This window comes from Lithobates pipiens, unplaced genomic scaffold (genome assembly GCF_037356315.1).
Source record: "Lithobates pipiens isolate NorthernLeopardFrog02 unplaced genomic scaffold, aLitPip1_a1.2 Scaffold_1, whole genome shotgun sequence".
Lineage (NCBI taxonomy): Eukaryota > Metazoa > Chordata > Amphibia > Anura > Ranidae > Lithobates > Lithobates pipiens.
In genome coordinates, this window is record NW_027507685.1 from 107765475 (window position 1) to 107786147 (window position 20673).

The 20673-nt window shown below is 47.4% G+C and overlaps 1 protein-coding gene across 3 annotated transcripts in view; it reads left to right on the forward strand.

Moving 5' to 3' along the window:
* FOXP3 (forkhead box P3) overlaps positions 1-18745 on the forward strand; it is an 88317-nt gene extending 69572 nt beyond the window's left edge. For all 3 annotated transcript variants that reach the window (XM_077471975.1, XM_077472055.1, XM_077472134.1), the window contains 3 exons: positions 4491-4567; positions 13494-13595; positions 18316-18745. In XM_077471975.1, coding sequence (XP_077328101.1) covers positions 4491-4567; positions 13494-13595; positions 18316-18441 — 305 coding nt within the window. In that variant the 3' untranslated portion in view covers positions 18442-18745. The remainder of the gene's footprint in view (positions 1-4490; positions 4568-13493; positions 13596-18315) is intronic.
* The last annotated feature ends 1928 nt before the right edge of the window (positions 18746-20673 follow it).

The following is a 20673-nucleotide window of genomic DNA, read 5'->3' on the forward strand; positions in this document are numbered from 1 at the left end:
CACTGTACCCATATGACATTTTTATCATTTTTTTTGCGACAGATATAGCTTTCTTTTGGTGGTATTTGATCACAACTGGGTTTTTCAAAACAAACAAAAAATTACCGAACACGTGATCAGAATATCATACAAAAAATACCGCTTTCATATTATAATCCGATCGTTCCTACACAGCTGTTGCCAGAAATTTTTCGAAGGGACAAACACAAAATTGTTTCTCGTACGATACCAGATCGTATGATTTTCGTTTAAAGTGGTTGTAAACCCTTACAAACCACTTTGACCTACAGGTAAGCCTAGATTAAGGCTTACCTGTAGGTCCAATAAATATCTCCTAAACCTATACGGTTTAGGAGATATTTACCCGAAGAGAGCCACCGCTGTCTACGGCGCATGCGCTGTAGACAGCGGCGCGCAGGTGCACTGGGCAGGCCGCAGATCGCGGCGACATGCCGCGAGTGTCGGCTCCCGTGCGCATGTGCGGGAGTGACATCATCACGGCTCCGGCGAATCACAGTGCCGGAGCAGCGTGACCCGGAAGTCGCTCCGGGATATATGGCAGCGGCGAAGAGGAAGACGGAGGACCGATTCGGGGGCTTCATTCTCAGGTAAGTTATTCATAATGAGCTAGTATGCTATGCATACTAACTCATTATGCCTTTGCCTTACAGGGTGTGTTTTTATTTTTTTGCCTTTACTTCCTCTTTAATCAGTACAGTTTTCACCTGAAAATACAATACTAATACAGTATTTCACAAAAGTACACCCCTCAGTCACATTTTTGTAAATCTTTTCATGTGACAACACTGAAGAAATGACGCTTGTCTACAATGTAAAAGTAGTGAGTGTACAGCTTGTATAACAGTATAAATTTGCTGTCCCCTCACAATAACTCAACACACAGCCATTAATGTCTAAACCGCTGACAACAAAAGTGAGTACACCCCCTAAGTGAAAATGCCCAAATTGGAACTAATTAGCCATTTTCCCTCCCCGGTGCCATGTGACTTGTTAGTGTTACAAGGTCTCATGTGTGAATGAAGAGCATGTGTGTTAAATTTGGTATTATCGCTCTAACTCTCTCATACTGGTCACTGGAAGTTCAACATGGCACCTCATGGCAAAGAACTCTCTGAGGATCTGAAAAAAATAATTGTTGCTCTACATAAAGATGGCAATACTAGGCCTAAGCTATAAGAAGATTGCCAAGACCCTGAAACTGAGCTGCAGTCTGATGGCCAAGACCATATATAGATTTAACAGGACTCAGAACAGGCCTCGCCATGGTCCACCAAGGAAGTGGAGGTCACGTGCTCAGCGTCATATCCAGAGGTTGTCTTTGGGAAATAGACTTATGAGTACTGCCAGCATTGCTGTAGAGGTTATAGGGGTGGGGGGTCAGCCTGTCAGTGTTCAGACCATACGCTGCACACTGCATCAAATTGGTCTGCATGACTGTCGTCCCAGAAGGAAGTCTCTTCTAAAGATGATGTACAAGAAAGCCTGCAGTTTGCTGAAGACAAGCAGACTAAGGTCATGGATTACTGGAACCATGTCCTGTGGTCTGTTGAGACCAAGATAAACTTATGGTTCAGATGGTGACAACCGTGTGTGGGGCCAACCAGGCGAGGAGTACAAAGACAAGTGTGTCTTGTCTACAGTCAAGCATGGTGGTGGGAGCGTCATGGTCTGGGGCTGCATCAGTGCTGCCGGCAAAATGCTAACAACCCCCAAGACCACCACTGCCTTGTTAAAGAAGCTGAGGGTAAAGGTGATGGACTGGCCAAGCATATCTCCAGAACTAAACCCTTTTGAGCATCCTCAAATGGAAGGTGGAGGAGCGCAAGGTCTCTAACATCCACCAGCTCTGTGATGTCGTCATGGAGGAGGGGAAGAGGACTCCAGTGGCAACCTGTGAAGCTCTGGTGACCTCCATGCCCAAGAGGGTTAAGGCAGTGCTGGAAAATAATGGTGGCCACTCAAAATATTGACACTTTGGGCCCAATTTGGACATTTTCACTTAGGGGTGTACTCACTTTTGTTGCCAGAGGTTTAGACATTGATGGCTGTGTGTTGAGTTATTTTGACGGGACAGCAAATTTACACTGTTATACAAGCTGTACACTCACTACTTTACATTGTAGACAAGTGTAATTTCTTCAGTGTTGTCACATGAAAAGTGTGAGAGGTGTACTCACTTTTGTGAGATATTGTACATTACATCGTTTACGATTTTTTTATTCTGTTGTACGGGAATTTGCATACTTTATTAACCTCTTCACTTTCTGTTTCAATCATTTTTATTCAGTTTAACAAGTAGCTAATGTGGTCATTCCACCCACGGAGGAGCTAGCGTTGACAGTGGTAACAAAAGTTAGCTTACAAAAATAGACAAAATGCAGCAGTATAAAAAAAAAAAACAGATGTAACGGGCCTTTTCAGAATGCCAGGAGGACCAAGGGAGCCTAGAGAGGTCCCCTACAATGAGGGGGTATCCGCTAGTCCCATCAATATCCATACAATGGTGCAATTTATAGCCTATAAAGCTCTAAGAAGGAATAGGTCAGAAACCAGGAGTAAGGTAGGCAGAAAGATGGCGCTAAGAAAATAGCGAAGGCACACCTGATGGGTAGGGAACCAGGGAAAAGGATGAGGAAAGCTGAGGTAGGGAGGCCCAGGTTATATGCCTAGAGAGGGGGGGGGGGGGGAGGTAAGGGCCCGAAAACATCAAGGTCGTTTGTCATGGGTGACCCAAGCTGGTTGGGGGGAGATTAGGAAAGGCATAAAAAGGCCATGGTTCCCAAACTTTCAGGAACTTGGCATAAGTGTCGTTGCAGATTAGGGTTGCCACCCGCACAGTTTGGGTTTTCAATAGTGTCCGGGTTTCAGGTGGACTGAAACCCGGACACATTATTCAGACCAGGCTGTGACTCCCCAACACACAAATCTGTTCTTGTCCGAGGAGCAGTGGGCAGCTGTCTGGGGGCAGGTTTGGCATCACCGGAGGGCAGGGCGATGATGTCAGCAAGAGCAATCTGGCCACACCCACCGCTCGCTATGCCACGCTATGTGCACTGCATTGCTACTCTCCTTGAGGCACCTAAAAGGTGTCCCAGGCTTCTAAAGTGTTTGGGTTTGGCTTGAAGAAAAGGTGGCAATCCTATTGCAGATGCTAGACATCTCTTTGTTAAGCATCAACGCCGTCATACGATCTCTTAGCTCCTGGATGGGAACAGATGGTTTCTTCCAAGCTTGGCCAATCATTCTTTTGGCTGACAAAATCGATAGGTATCGATCTTACGTTGGTAGGTGAAAAGACCTGGAATTGGGCAATGTAGTAGGGCAAACTTAGCTTCTCTTTGTATGGGGAGGTGGAATAAAGTGAATAGGAGGCCAAAGACTTGGGACCAGAAAAGAATTAGTCAGTAACCTATTCATTTTTGATATGGAGACTAGCATCCAAAAAAAACAAAAAAAAACGGATTACGATTTGTTCGATAATCTCACTGTGTGCACTAGGCTTTAGTTTCGGTTTTAAAATGTAGCAAATAAGTCATTTTTCTTCTTCACTTATGTGCACTACTGAGGCTGCACTGATAAGTTCCACTGATGGAGCTGAACTGATGGGCATTGATAAGCTGCACCGATTATCCTCATTAGCTTCCAGAAGCTAAAGGAAGCTCAGGGAATAGGGGAGATATTTCCACCAGTGCCTCAGACACCAGTAGAAGTGACTTTGGGGGTGAACAGTATTTCATGCCACGGAGTACACCTCTAAGTGAAAATGTCCAAATTGGGCCCAATTAGCCATTTCCCCTCCCCCTGGTGTCATGTGACTCATTAGTGTTACAAAGTCTCAGGTGTGAATGGGGAACAGGTGTGTTAAATTTGGTGTCATCGCTCTCACTCTCTCATACTGGTCACTGGAAGTTCAACATGGCACTTCATGGCAAAGAACTCTCTGAGGATCTGAAGAAAAGAATTGTTGCTCTACATAAAGATGGCCTAGGCTATAAGAAGATTGCCAAAACTGAGCTACAGCACGGTGGCCAAGACCATACAGTGGTATAACAGGTCAGGTTCCATTCAGAACAGGCCTCGCCATGGTCCACCAAAGAAGTTGAGCGCATGTGCTCAGCGTCATATCCAGAGGTTGTCTTTGGGAAAGACGTCTGAGTGCTGCCAGCATTGCTGCAGAGGTTGTAGGGGTGGGGGGGTCAGCCTGTCAGTGCTCAGACTATACGCCGTGGTCCTAAGTTCCATTGATGAGGATAATCAGTGCAGCTTATCAATGCCCATTAGCTTCCAGAAGCTAAAAGGAAGCTCGGAATAGGGGAGATATTTCCACCGGTGCTTCAGACACCAGTAGAAGTGACTTTGGGGTGAACAGTATTTCATGCCACTGAATTGATAAACATTTTTTTCAGTTGGGTTGATGTTTTTAACTCCGGCATTAAGATAAATACCCAATGACGTGTGATTATCCACAGATATGGCAACCTGCATTGAATATTACAAAACGAACAACGTCAGGCCGCCGTTCACATACGCTGCTCTCATTCGATGGGTAAGTAACCTACAGCCGCCAGCTGGTAATGGTATAAAACAAAGTATCATGCGCATTTTAATAAACGTTGACATACCCTGTATTACGGTTTCTTTGACTGTGCATTTCTCTTTTAGCCAAGTCGTCTCTGAAATTGGTTTGTGTTGTCTCGACAACAATGTCCACAGCAATGGAATGCCTTTCAGTCTTACCCTTTAGTGGTTGGTGAAGCTTGAGGCAGCCAAGTGTATGGGAGTTCCATTGAATTTTACCATATGGGTGGCTGTCACAGGACAATTTGGTTGGAAGAAAATGTGGAAAAACCATTTAAAGTAACTTTTTTTCCTTGCCATCTCAACGTCCAAGCCTGGCCTGCACTCTCCACGCCTAAGCTTTACTTGCCCTCTCCACGCCCAGGCTTTACTTGCTCTCTCCACGTCCAAGCCTGGCTTGCCCTCTCCACGCCCAAGCCTGGCTTGCTCTCTCCACGCCCAAGCCTGGCTTGCCCTCTCCACGCCCAAGCTTGGCTTGCCCTTTCCATGTTGAAGCTTAGCTTGCCTTCTCCACATCCAGGCTTTACTTGCACACTCCACATCCAGGTTTAGTTTGTCCTCTCCACATCCAAGCTTTGCTTGCCTTCTGCTAGAAGCCTGCAGGAAACTATCCTGTGGGGCTGTGGGATTTACGAACAGCTGGGAGTTCTACTTTAAAGTGTATCCAAACCAAAATCATTCTTTGGATCGAGTAGGGAAGAGTTAGAAGCTCTGTCAGGTTTTTTTCACCGATTGTGCCCCCCACTAGGGGAGCTTGCATCCTTTATATATCAAAGAACATAGTAGTATCTGCCTGACCACCCACCTACATGCCCCAGCTGCAGTGTGATGTAGGAGGAGGGGAACAAGGCAAACAATAGTGATGGACGAACTTCCGACGGGACGTTTCGCGAACGCGAAATGCGAACGGACCCAAACGTTCGCGAAACCGACCGTTCGCCGCGGGCCCCATTGACTTCAATGGGAGGCGAACTTTGCAAACCTTCATGTCGAATTTGCGGCCACGTGGTAATTATTAGGGGGTAAAACGTAGTCCCACCATCTGGACAATGACATAATACATGTATGAGGTGAATTTGGGATCGATAACTACAAGCATTTTTATTTTATTTGGGAAATTGTTCTAACAATTCAGGACTATGGAGCTAATGAAGGCAATGGAGGAGAGGGAAGGTCAGGGACCAGGGTAGGCAAAGAAGAGGGTGCAGGAGATGATCACCAGCAGCGTGACATACCGGAATGACACATGCACCGTGATAGAGGCATCTGACAGCAGCACCGTAATACAGAGCACTGACAGCAGCACCGTGACATACAGCGCTGACAGCAGCACCGTGACATACAGCGCTGACAGCAGCACCGTGACATACAGCGCTGACAGCAGCACCGTGACATACAGCGCTGACAGCAGCACCGTGACATACAGCGCTGACAGCAGCACCGTGACATACAGCGCTGACAGCAGCACCGTGACATACAGCGCTGACAGCAGCACCGTGACATACAGCGCTGACAGCAGCACCGTGACATACAGCGCTGACAGCAGCACCGTGACATACAGCGCTGACAGCAGCACCGTGACATACAGCACTGACAGCAGCACCGTAAGCAGCCCCAGGAGGAAGTCAGCACAGCACAGGGATGGTGTGATCCCCTCATAATAAGAACCCCCAGGAGGAAGTCAGCACAGCACAGGGATAGTGTGATCCCTTCATAATAAGAACCCCCAGGAGGAAGTCAGCACAGCACAGGGATATCATAAGCAGCCCCAGTAGAAATATGACACCGCTCAACCTCTTCAAAGAGGAGGGTAGGGGCATATAGTACGGTGTGCTTTTTTGGGTCAAGGAAGTGAGCCAAATGAATTAAGAAGGTCTGTGTGCTTGATTAAAAAAATAGTTTATAGACATATACATGGTCTACTGGTCACATGTGTTGAATTCCTCCGAGATCCATGCCTCATTCATTTTTAGAAATGTGAGGTAGTTAACACTGTGGTGAGCTAGGCGAGTACGCTTATCGGTCACAATCCCCCCTGCTGCGCTGAACGTCCTTTCGGACAGGACACTGGATGAGGGGCAAGCCAACAGTTCGATTGCAAATTGGGCAAGCTCTGGCCAGAGGTCAAGCCTGCCCACCCAGTAGTCTAGGGGTTCATCACTCCTCAGAGCGTCCACATCGGCCGTTAACCCAATGTAGTCGGACACCTGACGGTCTAGGCGTTCCCTGATGCTGGATCCGGATGACACCTGTCGATGGGTCGGCTGAAAGAATGACCTCATATCCGAAGTCACCAACACATCTTCAAACCGGCCTCTTCTTGCAGGCGCTGTTGGATTGGTACCCGCAAATCCTTCTCTGGGAGTGGGAATTGCTCCTCTGCCAGCGCACGCAAAAGCAGAATGCAGCATTTCTCGAAGCAAGGCCTGGAAGTGCTGCATTCTGACAGCCCTCTGCGACGGCGGTAACATTTCCGCCATTTTGTGTTTGTACCGGGGGTCTAAGTACGTTGCCACCCAGTACTGGTCCTTGACCCTCATGCTTTTTATACGGGGGTCCCTATTAAAACACTGGAGCATGAAGGCCCCCATTTGCACTAAAGTGGAAGCGGTGTGGTGGCCTGGCTCCTGCTCATCATCCAGGATAATGTCGTCCTCTTCATTCTCCTCTCCCCATCCTCGCACAACAGGGATCCCAGAAAGGTTTAAAGCATGCTCTTCTTGCTCCTGCTCATCCGCCCCGGCACCATCCTCCTCTGACTCCTCATCAGACTCCTGTTGTTGACTTGTCTCAGATAGAGTAGCCCCCCCTGGGAATTCATCCAGCATTGCGACTTCCTCATCTTCCCGCTCCTGCTCCTCCACAGCCTGATCAATGACACGACGCAATGCACGCTCCAGAAAGAAGGCATAAGGTACCATGTCACTGATGGCGCCATGGCTGCGACTGACCAGTTTGGTGATCTCCTCAAATGGCCGCAGAAGTCTGCATGTGTCGCGCATGAGCAGCCACTGGCGCGGTGAAAAAAAACCCAGCTCCCCAGAACCGTTTCTTTCGCAGAGTTCATACAGGTAGACGTTAACTGCACGTTTCTGCTGGAGCAGCCTATCAAGCATATAGAAGGTTGAGTTCCATCGCGTCGGGCAATCGCAAATAAGACGTCTGACCGGCAGATGGTGTCGCCGCTGAATGTCAGCAAGGCGAGCCATGGCCGTGTAAGATCTTCTGAAATGGGCCGAGATTTTCCTTGCCTGCCGCAAGATGTCCTGGACCCCAGGGTATTTGACAAGGAATCGCTGCACGACCAAGTTTAAGACGTGTGCCATGCACGGCACGTGCGTGATTTTGCCCTGTTTCAATGCGCTAAGCAGATTGGCACCGTTGTCACACACCACTTTACCAACTGTCAAATTGAGCGGTGTTAGCCACTCATCTGCCTGTGAACGCAAAGCTGAAAGGAGTGCCGGGCCAGTGTGGCTCTTTGCTTCCAGGCACAACAGACGCAGCACGGCATGGCAACGTCTCACCTGGCATGTGGAATAGGTTCTGGGGAGCTTGGGCGGTGCAGTGGAAGAGACGCTAGCAGCGGAAAAGGAGGAGGCAGCTGAGGAGGAGAGGGAGGAGGATGGAGTAGGAGGAGGAGAAGAAGAGTCAGGCCTGCATGCAATCCGTGGCGGTAAAACCAAATCTACACGGGTGCCACGGGTTACATGCTTGACGGCCGTCAGAAGGTTCACCCAGTGGGCAGTAAAACTGATATACCTTCCCTGCCCGTGTTTGCTAGACCACGTGTCTGTGGTCAGATGTATCTTGGCACCGACACTGTGTGCCAGAGATACATTCACTTGCCGCTGAACATGGCCATATAGCTCTGGGATGCCCTTCTCTGAGAAATACTTCCTTCCTGGGACCTTCCATTGTGGTGTTCCAATGGCCACAAATTTGCGAAAGGCCTCCGAGTCCACCAGTTTATATGGCAGTAGTTGGCGGGCTATGAGTTCTGACAAGCCAGCCGCCAACCGTTGGGCAAGAGGGTTATCCGGCATCATCATTTTTTTACGCTCAAACATTAGGCCCACGGAAGCCTGCCTTTTTGCAGAAAAATGTGAGCTTGGCGTGATGGAAGGTGGAGTGGAGGACAATTGTGAGGAGAGAGGAGAAGGAGAAGTAGAAGACGAGGCTGGACGGTGAGAGCCTGCAGTGTGGCTTTGTGTGTTCCGTTGCTCCCACTGGGCTCGGTGATGGCTGCTCATGTGCCTTCTTAAGGCGGTCGTCCCTAGGTGAGTATTGGGCTTACCGCGACTAACGCGTTGACTGCAAAGATTGCAGATGGCAACGCTATTGTCAGCAGCGGACACGTTAAAAAAAGCCCACACTGCGGAGCCATGTGCCGGTGTCCTGGGAGCGCCAGATGTGACCGTACATGGTCGATGACTCGCTCCTGATACATTTGCAGTCTGCTTTGTCCCTGCTGTGCAATGTAAGTCATTGCTGCTTCTCCTCCCTATCTGCTGGTCCATATCTCCCTCTGAACTCCCCTCCTCTTCCTCTCTTGTGGGCACCCACGTGACATCACTAGACACGTCATCATCAACGTCACCTTCCCCACCGCTATAAGTAGAGATCTCGGAGTAGGCAGCAACACCGGGGACCAACCTCCTCCTTGGGCTGATCTGGGTACTGGCGTCAGACTGCTGAGTAGCGCTTGTTGCTACCTCCTCTTCCTGATCCAATACCAAGAGTGGCTGCGCATCAGAAATGTCCTCTTGATATGGATCGGAAAATAATTCCAGTGACTCAAGCGGAAGGTATGTGGTGGTGGTGGTGGTGGTCGTGTTGTTGGTGGTAGTGTCTTTGGGGGTGCACATAGCAGAGAGTGAAGAAGAGGGTGCAGATCGAGAGGATGAGGAGGGTGCAGAAGAGTAAGGCTGAGCGAGCCACTCAACCAAGTCTGGTGCATCCTTTAAAGTAATTGAACGCACCTTCTGCAACTTCCCACTTTGGCTCAAGCCTGTTGCTCCTGCCCTACCCCTACCACCCCTGCGGAAGGGCCTGCCTCTTCCTCTGCATGTCATTTTTTAAATGACCCTGTGACAAAACTCTTAGTCCCTATACCGCTGAAGGACTGCTGCAGTATAGGTGAGCGGTCAGCAGTGGTGCACGTCAACCCTATCTATTGTGGACCTATAGCGGTCCTTACAGAACAGCAGACTGTACCGCACTCAAGCCTATGTACCGTAGCACCCTATACCAAGTTACCAGTCCTTATAAGAACTTTTGTGGACCAAGCAGGTTGTGTATTAGTGTTTAGCAGACTGTACGTCAGTCCCTATACCGCTGAAGGACTGCTGCAGTATAGGGCAGCGGTCAGCAGTGGTGCACGTCAACCCTATCTATTGTGGACCGATAGCGGTCCTTACAGAACAGCAGACTGTACCGCACTCAAGCCTATGTACCGTAGCACCCTATACCAAGTTACCAGTCCTTATAAGAACTTTTGTGGACCAAGCAGGTTGTGTATTAGTGTTTAGCAGACTGTACGTCAGTCCCTATACCGCTGAAGGACTGCTGCAGTATAGGGCAGCGGTCAGCAGTGGTGCACGTCAACCCTATCTATTGTGGACCGATAGCGGTCCTTACAGAACAGCAGACTGTACCGCACTCAAGCCTATGTACCGTAGCACCCTATACCAAGTTACCAGTCCTTATAAGAACTTTTGTGGAACAAGCAGGTTGTGTGTTAGTGATTAGCAGACTGTACGTCAGTCCCTATACCGCTGAAGGACTGCTGCAGTATAGGTGAGCGGTCAGCAGTGGTGCACGTCAACCCTATCTATTGTGGACCGATAGCGGTCCTTACAGAACAGCAGACTGTACCGCACTCAAGCCTATGTACCGTAGCACCCTATACCAAGTTACCAGTCCTTATAAGAACTTTTGTGGAACAAGCAGGTTGTGTGTTAGTGATTAGCAGACTGTACGTCAGTCCCTATACCGCTGAAGGACTGCTGCAGTATAGGTGAGCGGTCAGCAGTGGTGCACGTCAACCCTATCTATTGTGGACCGATAGCGGTCCTTACAGAACAGCAGACTGTACCGCACTCAAGCCTATGTACCGTAGCACCCTATACCAAGTTACCAGTCCTTATAAGAACTTTTGTGGACCAAGCAGGTTGTGTATTAGTGTTTAGCAGACTGTACGTCAGTCCCTATACCGCTGAAGGACTGCTGCAGTATAGGGCAGCGGTCAGCAGTGGTGCACGTCAACCCTATCTATTGTGGACCGATAGCGGTCCTTACAGAACAGCAGACTGTACCGCACTCAAGCCTATGTACCGTAGCACCCTATACCAAGTTACCAGTCCTTATAAGAACTTTTGTGGAACAAGCAGGTTGTGTGTTAGTGATTAGCAGACTGTACGTCAGTCCCTATACCGCTGAAGGACTGCTGCAGTATAGGTGAGCGGTCAGCAGTGGTGCACGTCAACCCTATCTATTGTGGACCGATAGCGGTCCTTACAGAACAGCAGACTGTACCGCACTCAAGCCTATGTACCGTAGCACCCTATACCAAGTTACCAGTCCTTATAAGAACTTTTGTGGACCAAGCAGGTTGTGTATTAGTGTTTAGCAGACTGTACGTCAGTCCCTATACCGCTGAAGGACTGCTGCAGTATAGGGCAGCGGTCAGCAGTGGTGCACGTCAACCCTATCTATTGTGGACCGATAGCGGTCCTTACAGAACAGCAGACTGTACCGCACTCAAGCCTATGTACCGTAGCACCCTATACCAAGTTACCAGTCCTTATAAGAACTTTTGTGGAACAAGCAGGTTGTGTGTTAGTGATTAGCAGACTGTACGTCAGTCCCTATACCGCTGAAGGACTGCTGCAGTATAGGTGAGCGGTCAGCAGTGGTGCACGTCAACCCTATCTATTGTGGACCGATAGCGGTCCTTACAGAACAGCAGACTGTACCGCACTCAAGCCTATGTACCGTAGCACCCTATACCAAGTTACCAGTCCTTATAAGAACTTTTGTGGACCAAGCAGGTTGTGTATTAGTTTTTAGCAGACTGTACGTCAGTCCCTATACCGCTGAAGGACTGCTGCAGTATAGGGCAGCGGTCAGCAGTGGTGCACGTCAACCCTATCTATTGTGGACCGATAGCGGTCCTTACAGAACAGCAGACTGTACCGCACTCAAGCCTATGTACCGTAGCACCCTATACCAAGTTACCAGTCCTTATAAGAACTTTTGTGGAACAAGCAGGTTGTGTGTTAGTGATTAGCAGACTGTACGTCAGTCCCTATACCGCTGAAGGACTGCTGCAGTATAGGGCAGCGGTCAGCAGTGGTGCACGTCAACCCTATCTATTGTGGACCGATAGCGGTCCTTACAGAACAGCAGACTGTACCGCACTCAAGCCTATGTACCGTAGCACCCTATACCAAGTTACCAGTCCTTATAAGAACTTTTGTGGAACAAGCAGGTTGTGTGTTAGTGATTAGCAGACTGTACGTCAGTCCCTATACCGCTGAAGGACTGCTGCAGTATAGGTGAGCGGTCAGCAGTGGTGCACGTCAACCCTATCTATTGTGGACCGATAGCGGTCCTTACAGAACAGCAGACTGTACCGCACTCAAGCCTATGTACCGTAGCACCCTATACCAAGTTACCAGTCCTTATAAGAACTTTTGTGGAACAAGTGAGTTGTGAATGTTTAGCAGACTGCAGCAGAAGGGCAGCAGTCAAGTATAATATCCTTTCTATATTTGGAAGAAAGAATATTATACATGTACAAGCCTATTACTGTACCACTGATACCAGTCCTGAAAAGAACCTTTGTGGAACTAATAATAACAGCAAGTCTTTAAAATTACCCTCACTGCCTGACAACACTGCTTCCTTCCTGTCCCTATACAAATTGGCAAAAAAAGAGAACGATTAGTGGTTACTGGAACAGCTCTTTTGTGGACCTTGATAATAACAGCTAATGATGATGATGATGATGATGATGATGAAAGACTAATCTGGCTGTCCCTGTAGCATACACCGTCCTTTCCCTTTCTCTAAACTAACAAAAGACACTCAGGCTGCTGCAAGAATCAGCAGCACAGCAAACCTATCAACACCTAACACCTATACCAGTCCTGAAAAGAACTTTTGTGTACCAAATAGCTAGTGGTTTATCTCTCCCTACTCCACACAGGAACCTGTCCCTATCTTAACAGAAGAAAGAATGTAAAATGGCCACCGGATCGGGTGTATTTATAGGTTAGGGGGAATGTACAAGTGTCCATGTGCTGTCATGTCTCAATTGGCTGTCCTGTATCACATGATAAACGTGTCACCAAAGGTTAAAGTTCTTGTATACATTAAACACGTAAGTCCGCCGCGGCGAACGACGGAAAAAGGCGTTCGAACGTGCGGACCGCGAATGTCGGAAATTCGCCGCGAAACGACCGCCGGGCGAACCGTTCGGCCATCACTAGCAAACAATCCCCGGCAAAGAGAAGTGGCTTTGTGGGATTGGTCATATGGCAGGGAGAAAGCCCATGGAAGCGAGGATAAAAGTTAAGTATTCTAGGTTTTGAACCTCCCAGAGAATAAACAAACCTTGCCATCTAAAAGGGGGACTTCCGCTTTGAATTTTTCAAAATGAAAAAAGAAAATTGGCTTTAGATAAAATTTAAAGATTATGTTGCAATGCTGCTGAATAAATGTTTTAGGGATCCTGTAGTTTCTTCCTATAGAACGACCATTCTCTATATCATAGTTGCTACAATGTGTGGTTGAAGTTTTGTTGTCTAGCTCCCCCCAGTGGTAGGTTGTTGATTCGGACGGTTAATATAACCCACCATGTCCTTTTTTTTTTTTTTTTGTGTTTTTAGGCCATTTTGGAAGCACCACAAAAACAGCTGGCATTAAATGAGATCTATCAGTGGTTCACCAAACGCTTTGCATTCTTCCGGCTCAACAAAGTGACTTGGAAGGTAATGGTTTTCAGAAGCCTCTTAAGTTTGCTTTAAAGACAAAAAAATACAATTTAAATATTTTTCAGGTCAGAATACAGCTGGAACATCCTAAAATAAATAAAAATAGCCATGGAAAGGGGGGGCGTCAATTCAATATTAATGGCTATGGGGGGGGGGGGGGTGGGCAACTCCATCTTAATAGCCATGTAAGGGGAACACCCCCTATTACTGGGCATGGGATGCAGCAACTCTATATTAACCACTTTCAGACCGGACCATTTTGCTGGTAAATGACCAGAGGTCTTTTTACACTTTGGCACTGCGCTGCTTTAACTGGTAATTGCGCGGTCATGCAATGTTGTACCCAAACAAAATTTGCGTCCTTTTCTTCCCACAAATAGAGCTTTCTTTTGATGGTATTTGATTGCCTCTGCGATTTTTATTTTTTGCGATATAAACGTAAAAAGACCGCAAATTTTGAAAAAAAATGATATTTTCTACTTTTTGTTATTAGAAAAATCCAATAAACTCAATTTTAGTCATACATTTAGGCCAAAATGTATTCAGCCACATGTCTTTGGTAAAAAAAAAGTCAATAATTGTATATTTATTGGTTTGCGCAAAAGTTGTCACATCTACAAACTAAGGTACGTTTTCTGGAATTTACGCAGCTTTTAGTTTACGACTGCCTATCTCATTTCTTGAGGTGCTAAAATGACAGGGCAGTACAAAACCCCCCCAAATGACCCCATTTTGGAAAGTAGACCCCCTAAGGAAATTGATAAGAGGCATGTTGAGCCCATTGAATATTTTATTTTTTTGCCTCAAGCGATTGAATAATGACAAAAAAAAAATTTTTTTTTTTTTTTTACACAAAGTTGTCACTAAATGATATATTGCTCACACATGCTATGGGCGTATGTGAAATGACACCCCAAAATAAATTCTGCTGCTTCTCCTGAGTACGGGGATACCACATATGTGGGACTTTTTGGGAGCCTAGCCACGTACAGGGCCCCGAAAACCAAGCACCGCCTTCAGGCTTTCTAAGGGCGTAAATTTTTGATTTCACGCCTCACTACCTATTACAGTTTTGAAGGCCATAAAATGCCAAGATGGCACAAAACCCCCACAAATGACCCCATTTTAGAAAGTAGACACCCCAAGCTATTTGCTGAGAGGCATGTTGAGTCCATGGAATATTTTATATTTTGCCACAAGTTGCGGGAAAATTACAAACTTTTTTTTTTTTTCACAAAGTTGTCACTAAATGATATATTGCTCACGCATGCCATGGGCATATGTGAAATGACACCCCAAAATAAATTCTGCTGCTTCTCCTGAGTACGGGGATACCACATATGTGGGACTTTTTGGGAGCCTAGCCGCGTACGGGGCCCCAAAAACCAAGCACCGCCTTCAGGCTTTCTAAGGGCGTTACAGTTTTGAAGGCCATAAAATGCCAAGATGGCACAAACCCCCCCCCCCCCCAAATGACCCCATTTTAGAAAGTAGACACCCCTAAATTTAGGGGTACACTAGTGAGACTAGGTAATAAATGGCGGGTGCCCTGAAACTATAAAAAAATAACTAACCAACCAGCGTCACCTGTAACAGTTATATGGTGATCACTGGTGAAAGGGTTAACTAGGGGGCAATCAGGGGGCTTTATGCGGTAGTATATGGGGGTCCCTGGCGCTATAAAAAGCTGCGGCGAACCTAAATACCTACCTGCCTAACTAGCGTCACCTGTGACACTAATACAGCGATCAGAAAAACGATCGCTTATTAGGCTGGGTTCACACTGGAGCGATGCGGGAACGCCACGAATGCGCGGCGGGTTCCCGCATCGCATGCCTCCCGGCGGCAGTTCACACTGCCCTATGCGAACTGCTGGGAGTGTCAGTGAAATGTTAATGACACCCCCAGATCAGTTCGCATATCGCAGTGCGATCTGCAAACTTGGATCGCATGGTGTGAACACCCATGCGATCCGATTCTGCTGCGGACCAAAAAAAGGGTCCCGTGCGAGTTTGCGGCGGGTGCGGCGGGTGCGACACGAATTCAGCCATACTATCTGTATAGCTGAACTCGAATCGCACAGAGATCGGATGTGATTTGCACTGCAGTGCGGTGCGAATCACATCCGTTCTCATAAACCGCTGCAATGTGAACCCAGCCTTAGTGACACTGGCGACGGGGGGTGATCACGGGGTTAAACCTTTATTGGGGGGGTTAGGGGGGTACCTTAGAACTAAAGGGGGCTAACCCTAACTGCCCTAACAGTTATTAGTCACAAATGACACCTGCCGGGTGATCAGGGGGTTAAACCTTTATTAGGTAATAAATGGCGGGTGCCCTGAAACTATAAAAAAATAACTAACCAACCAGCGTCACCTGTAACAGTTATATGGTGATCACTGGTGAAAGGGTTAACTAGGGGGCAATCAGGGGGCTTTATGCGGTAGTATATGGGGGTCCCTAGCGCTATAAAAAGCTGCGGCGAACCTAAATACCTACCTGCCTAACTAGCGTCACCTGTGACACTAATACGGCGATCAGAAAAATGATCGCTTATTAGGCTGGGTTCACACTGGAGCGATGCGGAAACGCCGCGAATCCGCGGCGGGTTCCCGCATCGCATGCCTCCCGGCGGCAGTTCACACTGCCCTATGCGAACTGCTGGGAGTGTCAGTGAAATGTTACTGACACCCCCAGATCAGTTCGCATATCGCAGTGCGATCTGCAAACTCGGATCGCATGGTGTGAACACCCATGCGATCCGATTCTGCTGCGGGCCAAAAAAAGGGTCCCGTGCGAATTTGCGGCGGGTGCGGCGGGTGCGGCGAATGGCTGAACTCGAATCGCACAGAGATCGGATGTGATTTGCACTGCAGTGCGGTGCGAATCACATTCGTTCTCATAAACCGCTGCAATGTGAACCCAGCCTTAGTGACACTGGCGACGGGGGGTGATCACGGGGTTAAACCTTTATTGGGGGGGTTAGGGGGGTACATTAGAACTAAAGGGGGCTAACCCTAACTGCCCTAACAGTTATTACAGTCACAAATGACACCAATGCAAAAAAAAAAAAAAAAAAATGACATTGGTGTCACTGTGACTGGGGGGCAGGGGTAATTGGGGGGGTGATCGGGGGGTAAAGGGGGGGTGTGAGTGTGCCTGGCATGTTCTACTGTGTGTGGGATGTGTTGGTGCAACTCACTGATCCGCTCTCCTCCGTGTCGGAACGAAAAATACCGACACGGAGGAGAGAATACATCACTTCCTCTCCTGTGTTTACATTACAGGAGAGGAAGTGATGTCACCGGGGATTTCCATTCGTCGGGAGCGATCGCGAGGGGGTGGCCATGAATGAATGGCCGTCCCCTCGTCCGGGATCGCTCCCGAACGAAAACCGACCGCCGCAGGCACCGGGCGGGGGCCCGATCGGGCCCCCGACCCGCGGGAGGCAAAGGACGTACATGTATGTGCTTATGCCTGCCCGTGCCATTCTGCCGACGTACATCGGCGTGCGGCGGTCGGCAAGTGGTTAATGACCACAGGAGGAGAGACACTCCATAATAATGCCCATGGGGTGGAGGAAGGTCATATTAAAGGCCATGGCAGGGGAGCAATGCCATATTATTGGCCCGGGGGGCAACTTTATCGTAATAGCCATGGGAGGGATGGAAACACCATATTAGCCATGGGAGAAGGGAAACTCCATTTCAACAAGCGACTCCATCTTAATGGCAATTGAATAGTGAACACACCATATTACTGGGCACGGGATGGAGCAACTCTATATTAATGACCACAGGAGGGGGACACTCCATAATAATGCCCATGGGGCGGAGGAAGGTCATATTAAAGGCCATGGCAGGGGAGCAATTCCATCTTAATAGACATGGGAGGAATGGAAACACCATATTAGCCATGGGAGAGGGGCAACTCCATATCAATGGCCACGGGAGGGAGGCAACACCATATCTATGGCCACGGGAGGGAGGCAACATCATATCTATGGCCACGGGAGGGAGGCAACATCATATCTATGGCCACGGGAGGGAGGCAACAACATATCTATGGCCATGGGAGGGAGGGCAAAAGTTTTGGCTTCTTGTAAGCTTGGCACCCTCTCACACTTCAGCTCTGCAAGATGTTGATACCAGGTCACAGTCAGCTACTTACACGACTTCCATTAAAAAAATTACATTACGCATACACATTTAAAGATGTATTTATGAATACAGAGGTGCATTAATTTGTACTTTAGGGCTTCTTCACACTTGCTTTTATTTCTGAAGAGCCATCCCCATTTGACGGAGGGTGAGGAGGCGTATAGCCTTCTCACCGCCTGCTTTAACCCCTTGGATCCCACACTATTGCACAGCAGCCTCATTCACTTGAATGGATCGTGATTGGTGGGGCCACCAAAAGTGACAGGGAAGGGGGGGGGTTGAAGTCCTCCCACAGTATATATACATTACTAGCTGATGTCTCTGCAGCAAAAGAGGGAGCCATTGGGGGGTTCAGCAAAACCACAGCTCATTCGCAAGGTTTTACCGCCCTCCCCCCTCAACCACTAGCGTAAACAAGCCTTTAAGAGTTCAGCTTGAAAGTTAATGCATTACAGTCAGGGATGAGAGGTCTCTAATGTATCAGTTGGACCACCAATGTCAATTTGCTTTTCAGGCTAATTTGTTGGGTTTTAATTTTCCTTTTTTTGCGCCCCCAGAATGCCGTGAGACACAACCTCAGCCTCCACAAGTGTTTTGTACGTGTGGAAAACATTAAAGGGGCCGTGTGGATGGTGGACGAGTTGGAGTTCCAGAGGAAGAGGGCAGTACGGGGATCTCGCTGAGCGGCTTGCTTTTCCTCCGATGTACAGGAATTTCTTTGTATACTGAACATATATAAAAACATTATCAAGGATGCTGGGGGGTAAATCCCGATCTGCTAATAAAATAGGAGGAATTAGGAGTCTGCCTCTACCAATACGACTTCTTACCCATCTACAGGAATTACTGTCACCATCACAGTGCTGGAGGAGCAGAATGGAGCTTTCATGTTAGATGTTGAAAAATAAAACTGCTCATATGCCAATAATAATTTGCTTCCTTTTGTTCCATTAAATATTCTGGTGAAAGCATTTTTATATCTGTTCACTAAGTGCAAATAATAAAACAATGGTATTTTTATACTCATCATAAAATCTCTAAGTTCATCGAAGGACACATCTTGATCTTCATTTCCAAGATCTGGTCATACTCAGCCAGATCATTCACCCTGCCCAAGCACTTCTTTGTGGACTATCCCTTTGAGTAGGCTGTTATCGAGAAGATCACTCGTATTGTTAGCCCTCTGCAATGGGAGATTTTGGTAAAGAGGAACAAGGTCCTCGGCTCATTGGACCAGTACATTCATTTGTCTCGTCCAACAAAGGACCAGCGCATTCCTTATTCTCATTTGAGGAAGGAGTTACCATCTTGGTGGATTCCTTCTCCTCTCCTGTTCACCTTGCACAAGTGCATCTCTGTATACTATCCCTTTTAAGAGGCACCGCTACAATGGGCGAGTCAGGTCAAGTGGAGCAAGGTCCTGGGAGCGCTGGACCTGCACATTCATTTGTCTTGTCTTCTGAAAGAGAAAAACAAAGAAAAGGCGCCTCTAAGTGTAGAATTAAAAGCTGTTTAATTTCCCCAAAAAGGGTTAAAAACACTTACAAGATATGTAGACTGGCAGAGCATATCATTAATATCCATGTAGGTGGTCCGGCATGAATGCAGTGGTCACTGGCATATACCAGTTCTTTAGGCTGTGTGTGTCCAGTAGCAGGGAGGTCCAGGGGATGCCAACGGGAAAAACAGCAAAGAGCTCCAAGAGAACTGACAGGCCAGCCCGCAATCACAGTCTCAAAACACGAGGATCCTGGAAGTAACGTCAGCGGCAGGAGACAATAGACTAGATGTCCAATCGTTGTATACTTCCATACCGCACGATGTGGGATTGAGCGCCATACAGTCCTTTTTGTGTCAGGACCCTATGCTGAACCCCAGGCAAGCCTCCTTTATTGTTGAGGCTACCTCTTTCTGTCTCACTCACAATTATTTCAAATTTGATAATTTTTTTCTTCAAGTGAATGGGACTGCTATGGGGGCAAATTTTGCACCTTCATATGCCATCTTACTAGGGGGCATTGGGAATCCTTGCATATATGGCAAAACAATCCTTTTCTCTCCCACATTGTGTTCTATGGTCGTTACATAGATGATGTGATTATTATTTGGGAGGGCAGTGCATCTTCAGTCTTAGATTTTGTAACAATAATAATATGGGCTTACAGTTTACCTCTGTTCTGGATAAAGATAAGTTAGCTTTCCTTGATTTGGAATTATTTTCTGTTGGCAAAGATATTCATGCCAAGAATTTTACCAAACCTACTGCAGGGAACTCATTTCTCCACTATAAAAGTTGTCATCACCCCCAATGGCTCAACAATATACCTAAGAGCCAATTTTGCAGACTGAAAAAGAATTGTACTAGAATTGATGATTACGATAATCAGAGTAAGACTTTAAAAGCAAAATTCCTTGATAAAGGGTTCCCAGTAAATCTTGTGGAAACAGCATGTTCTCAATACAAAAATACAACTCCCTCTTCATATACCTCTATCCGTGGTAGTAAAAATCTTAATGATTTACGCTTCATCACTCAATTTCATTCTCATCACAAACAGATGGAGAGTATTGTACGGAGACATTGGCCCTTGCTGCTTCAGGATGAGCATCTTCTTCCTGTTGTTCCCAATAGGTCAAAGTTTGCATACAGAAAAGCACCTAATATTAAGAGTAAAGCGGCACCAAGTAAACTTAAAGAGAAACCTCCTCCCCCTGGTAGCTCTATTCCCACTTTTCTAGCTATCTCGGGTATGTACCAATGCCGCAAACCATTAATCAAAACCTGCCAGTTTGTGAGAAATGGCCAGAAGGATTTTGTTGTAAAAGGAAAAACATACCGTATCAAGGGTTTTCACACATGCTCCACTGACCATGTGGTATACTGTCTAACACGTCATTGTGGCCTGTTTTATGTA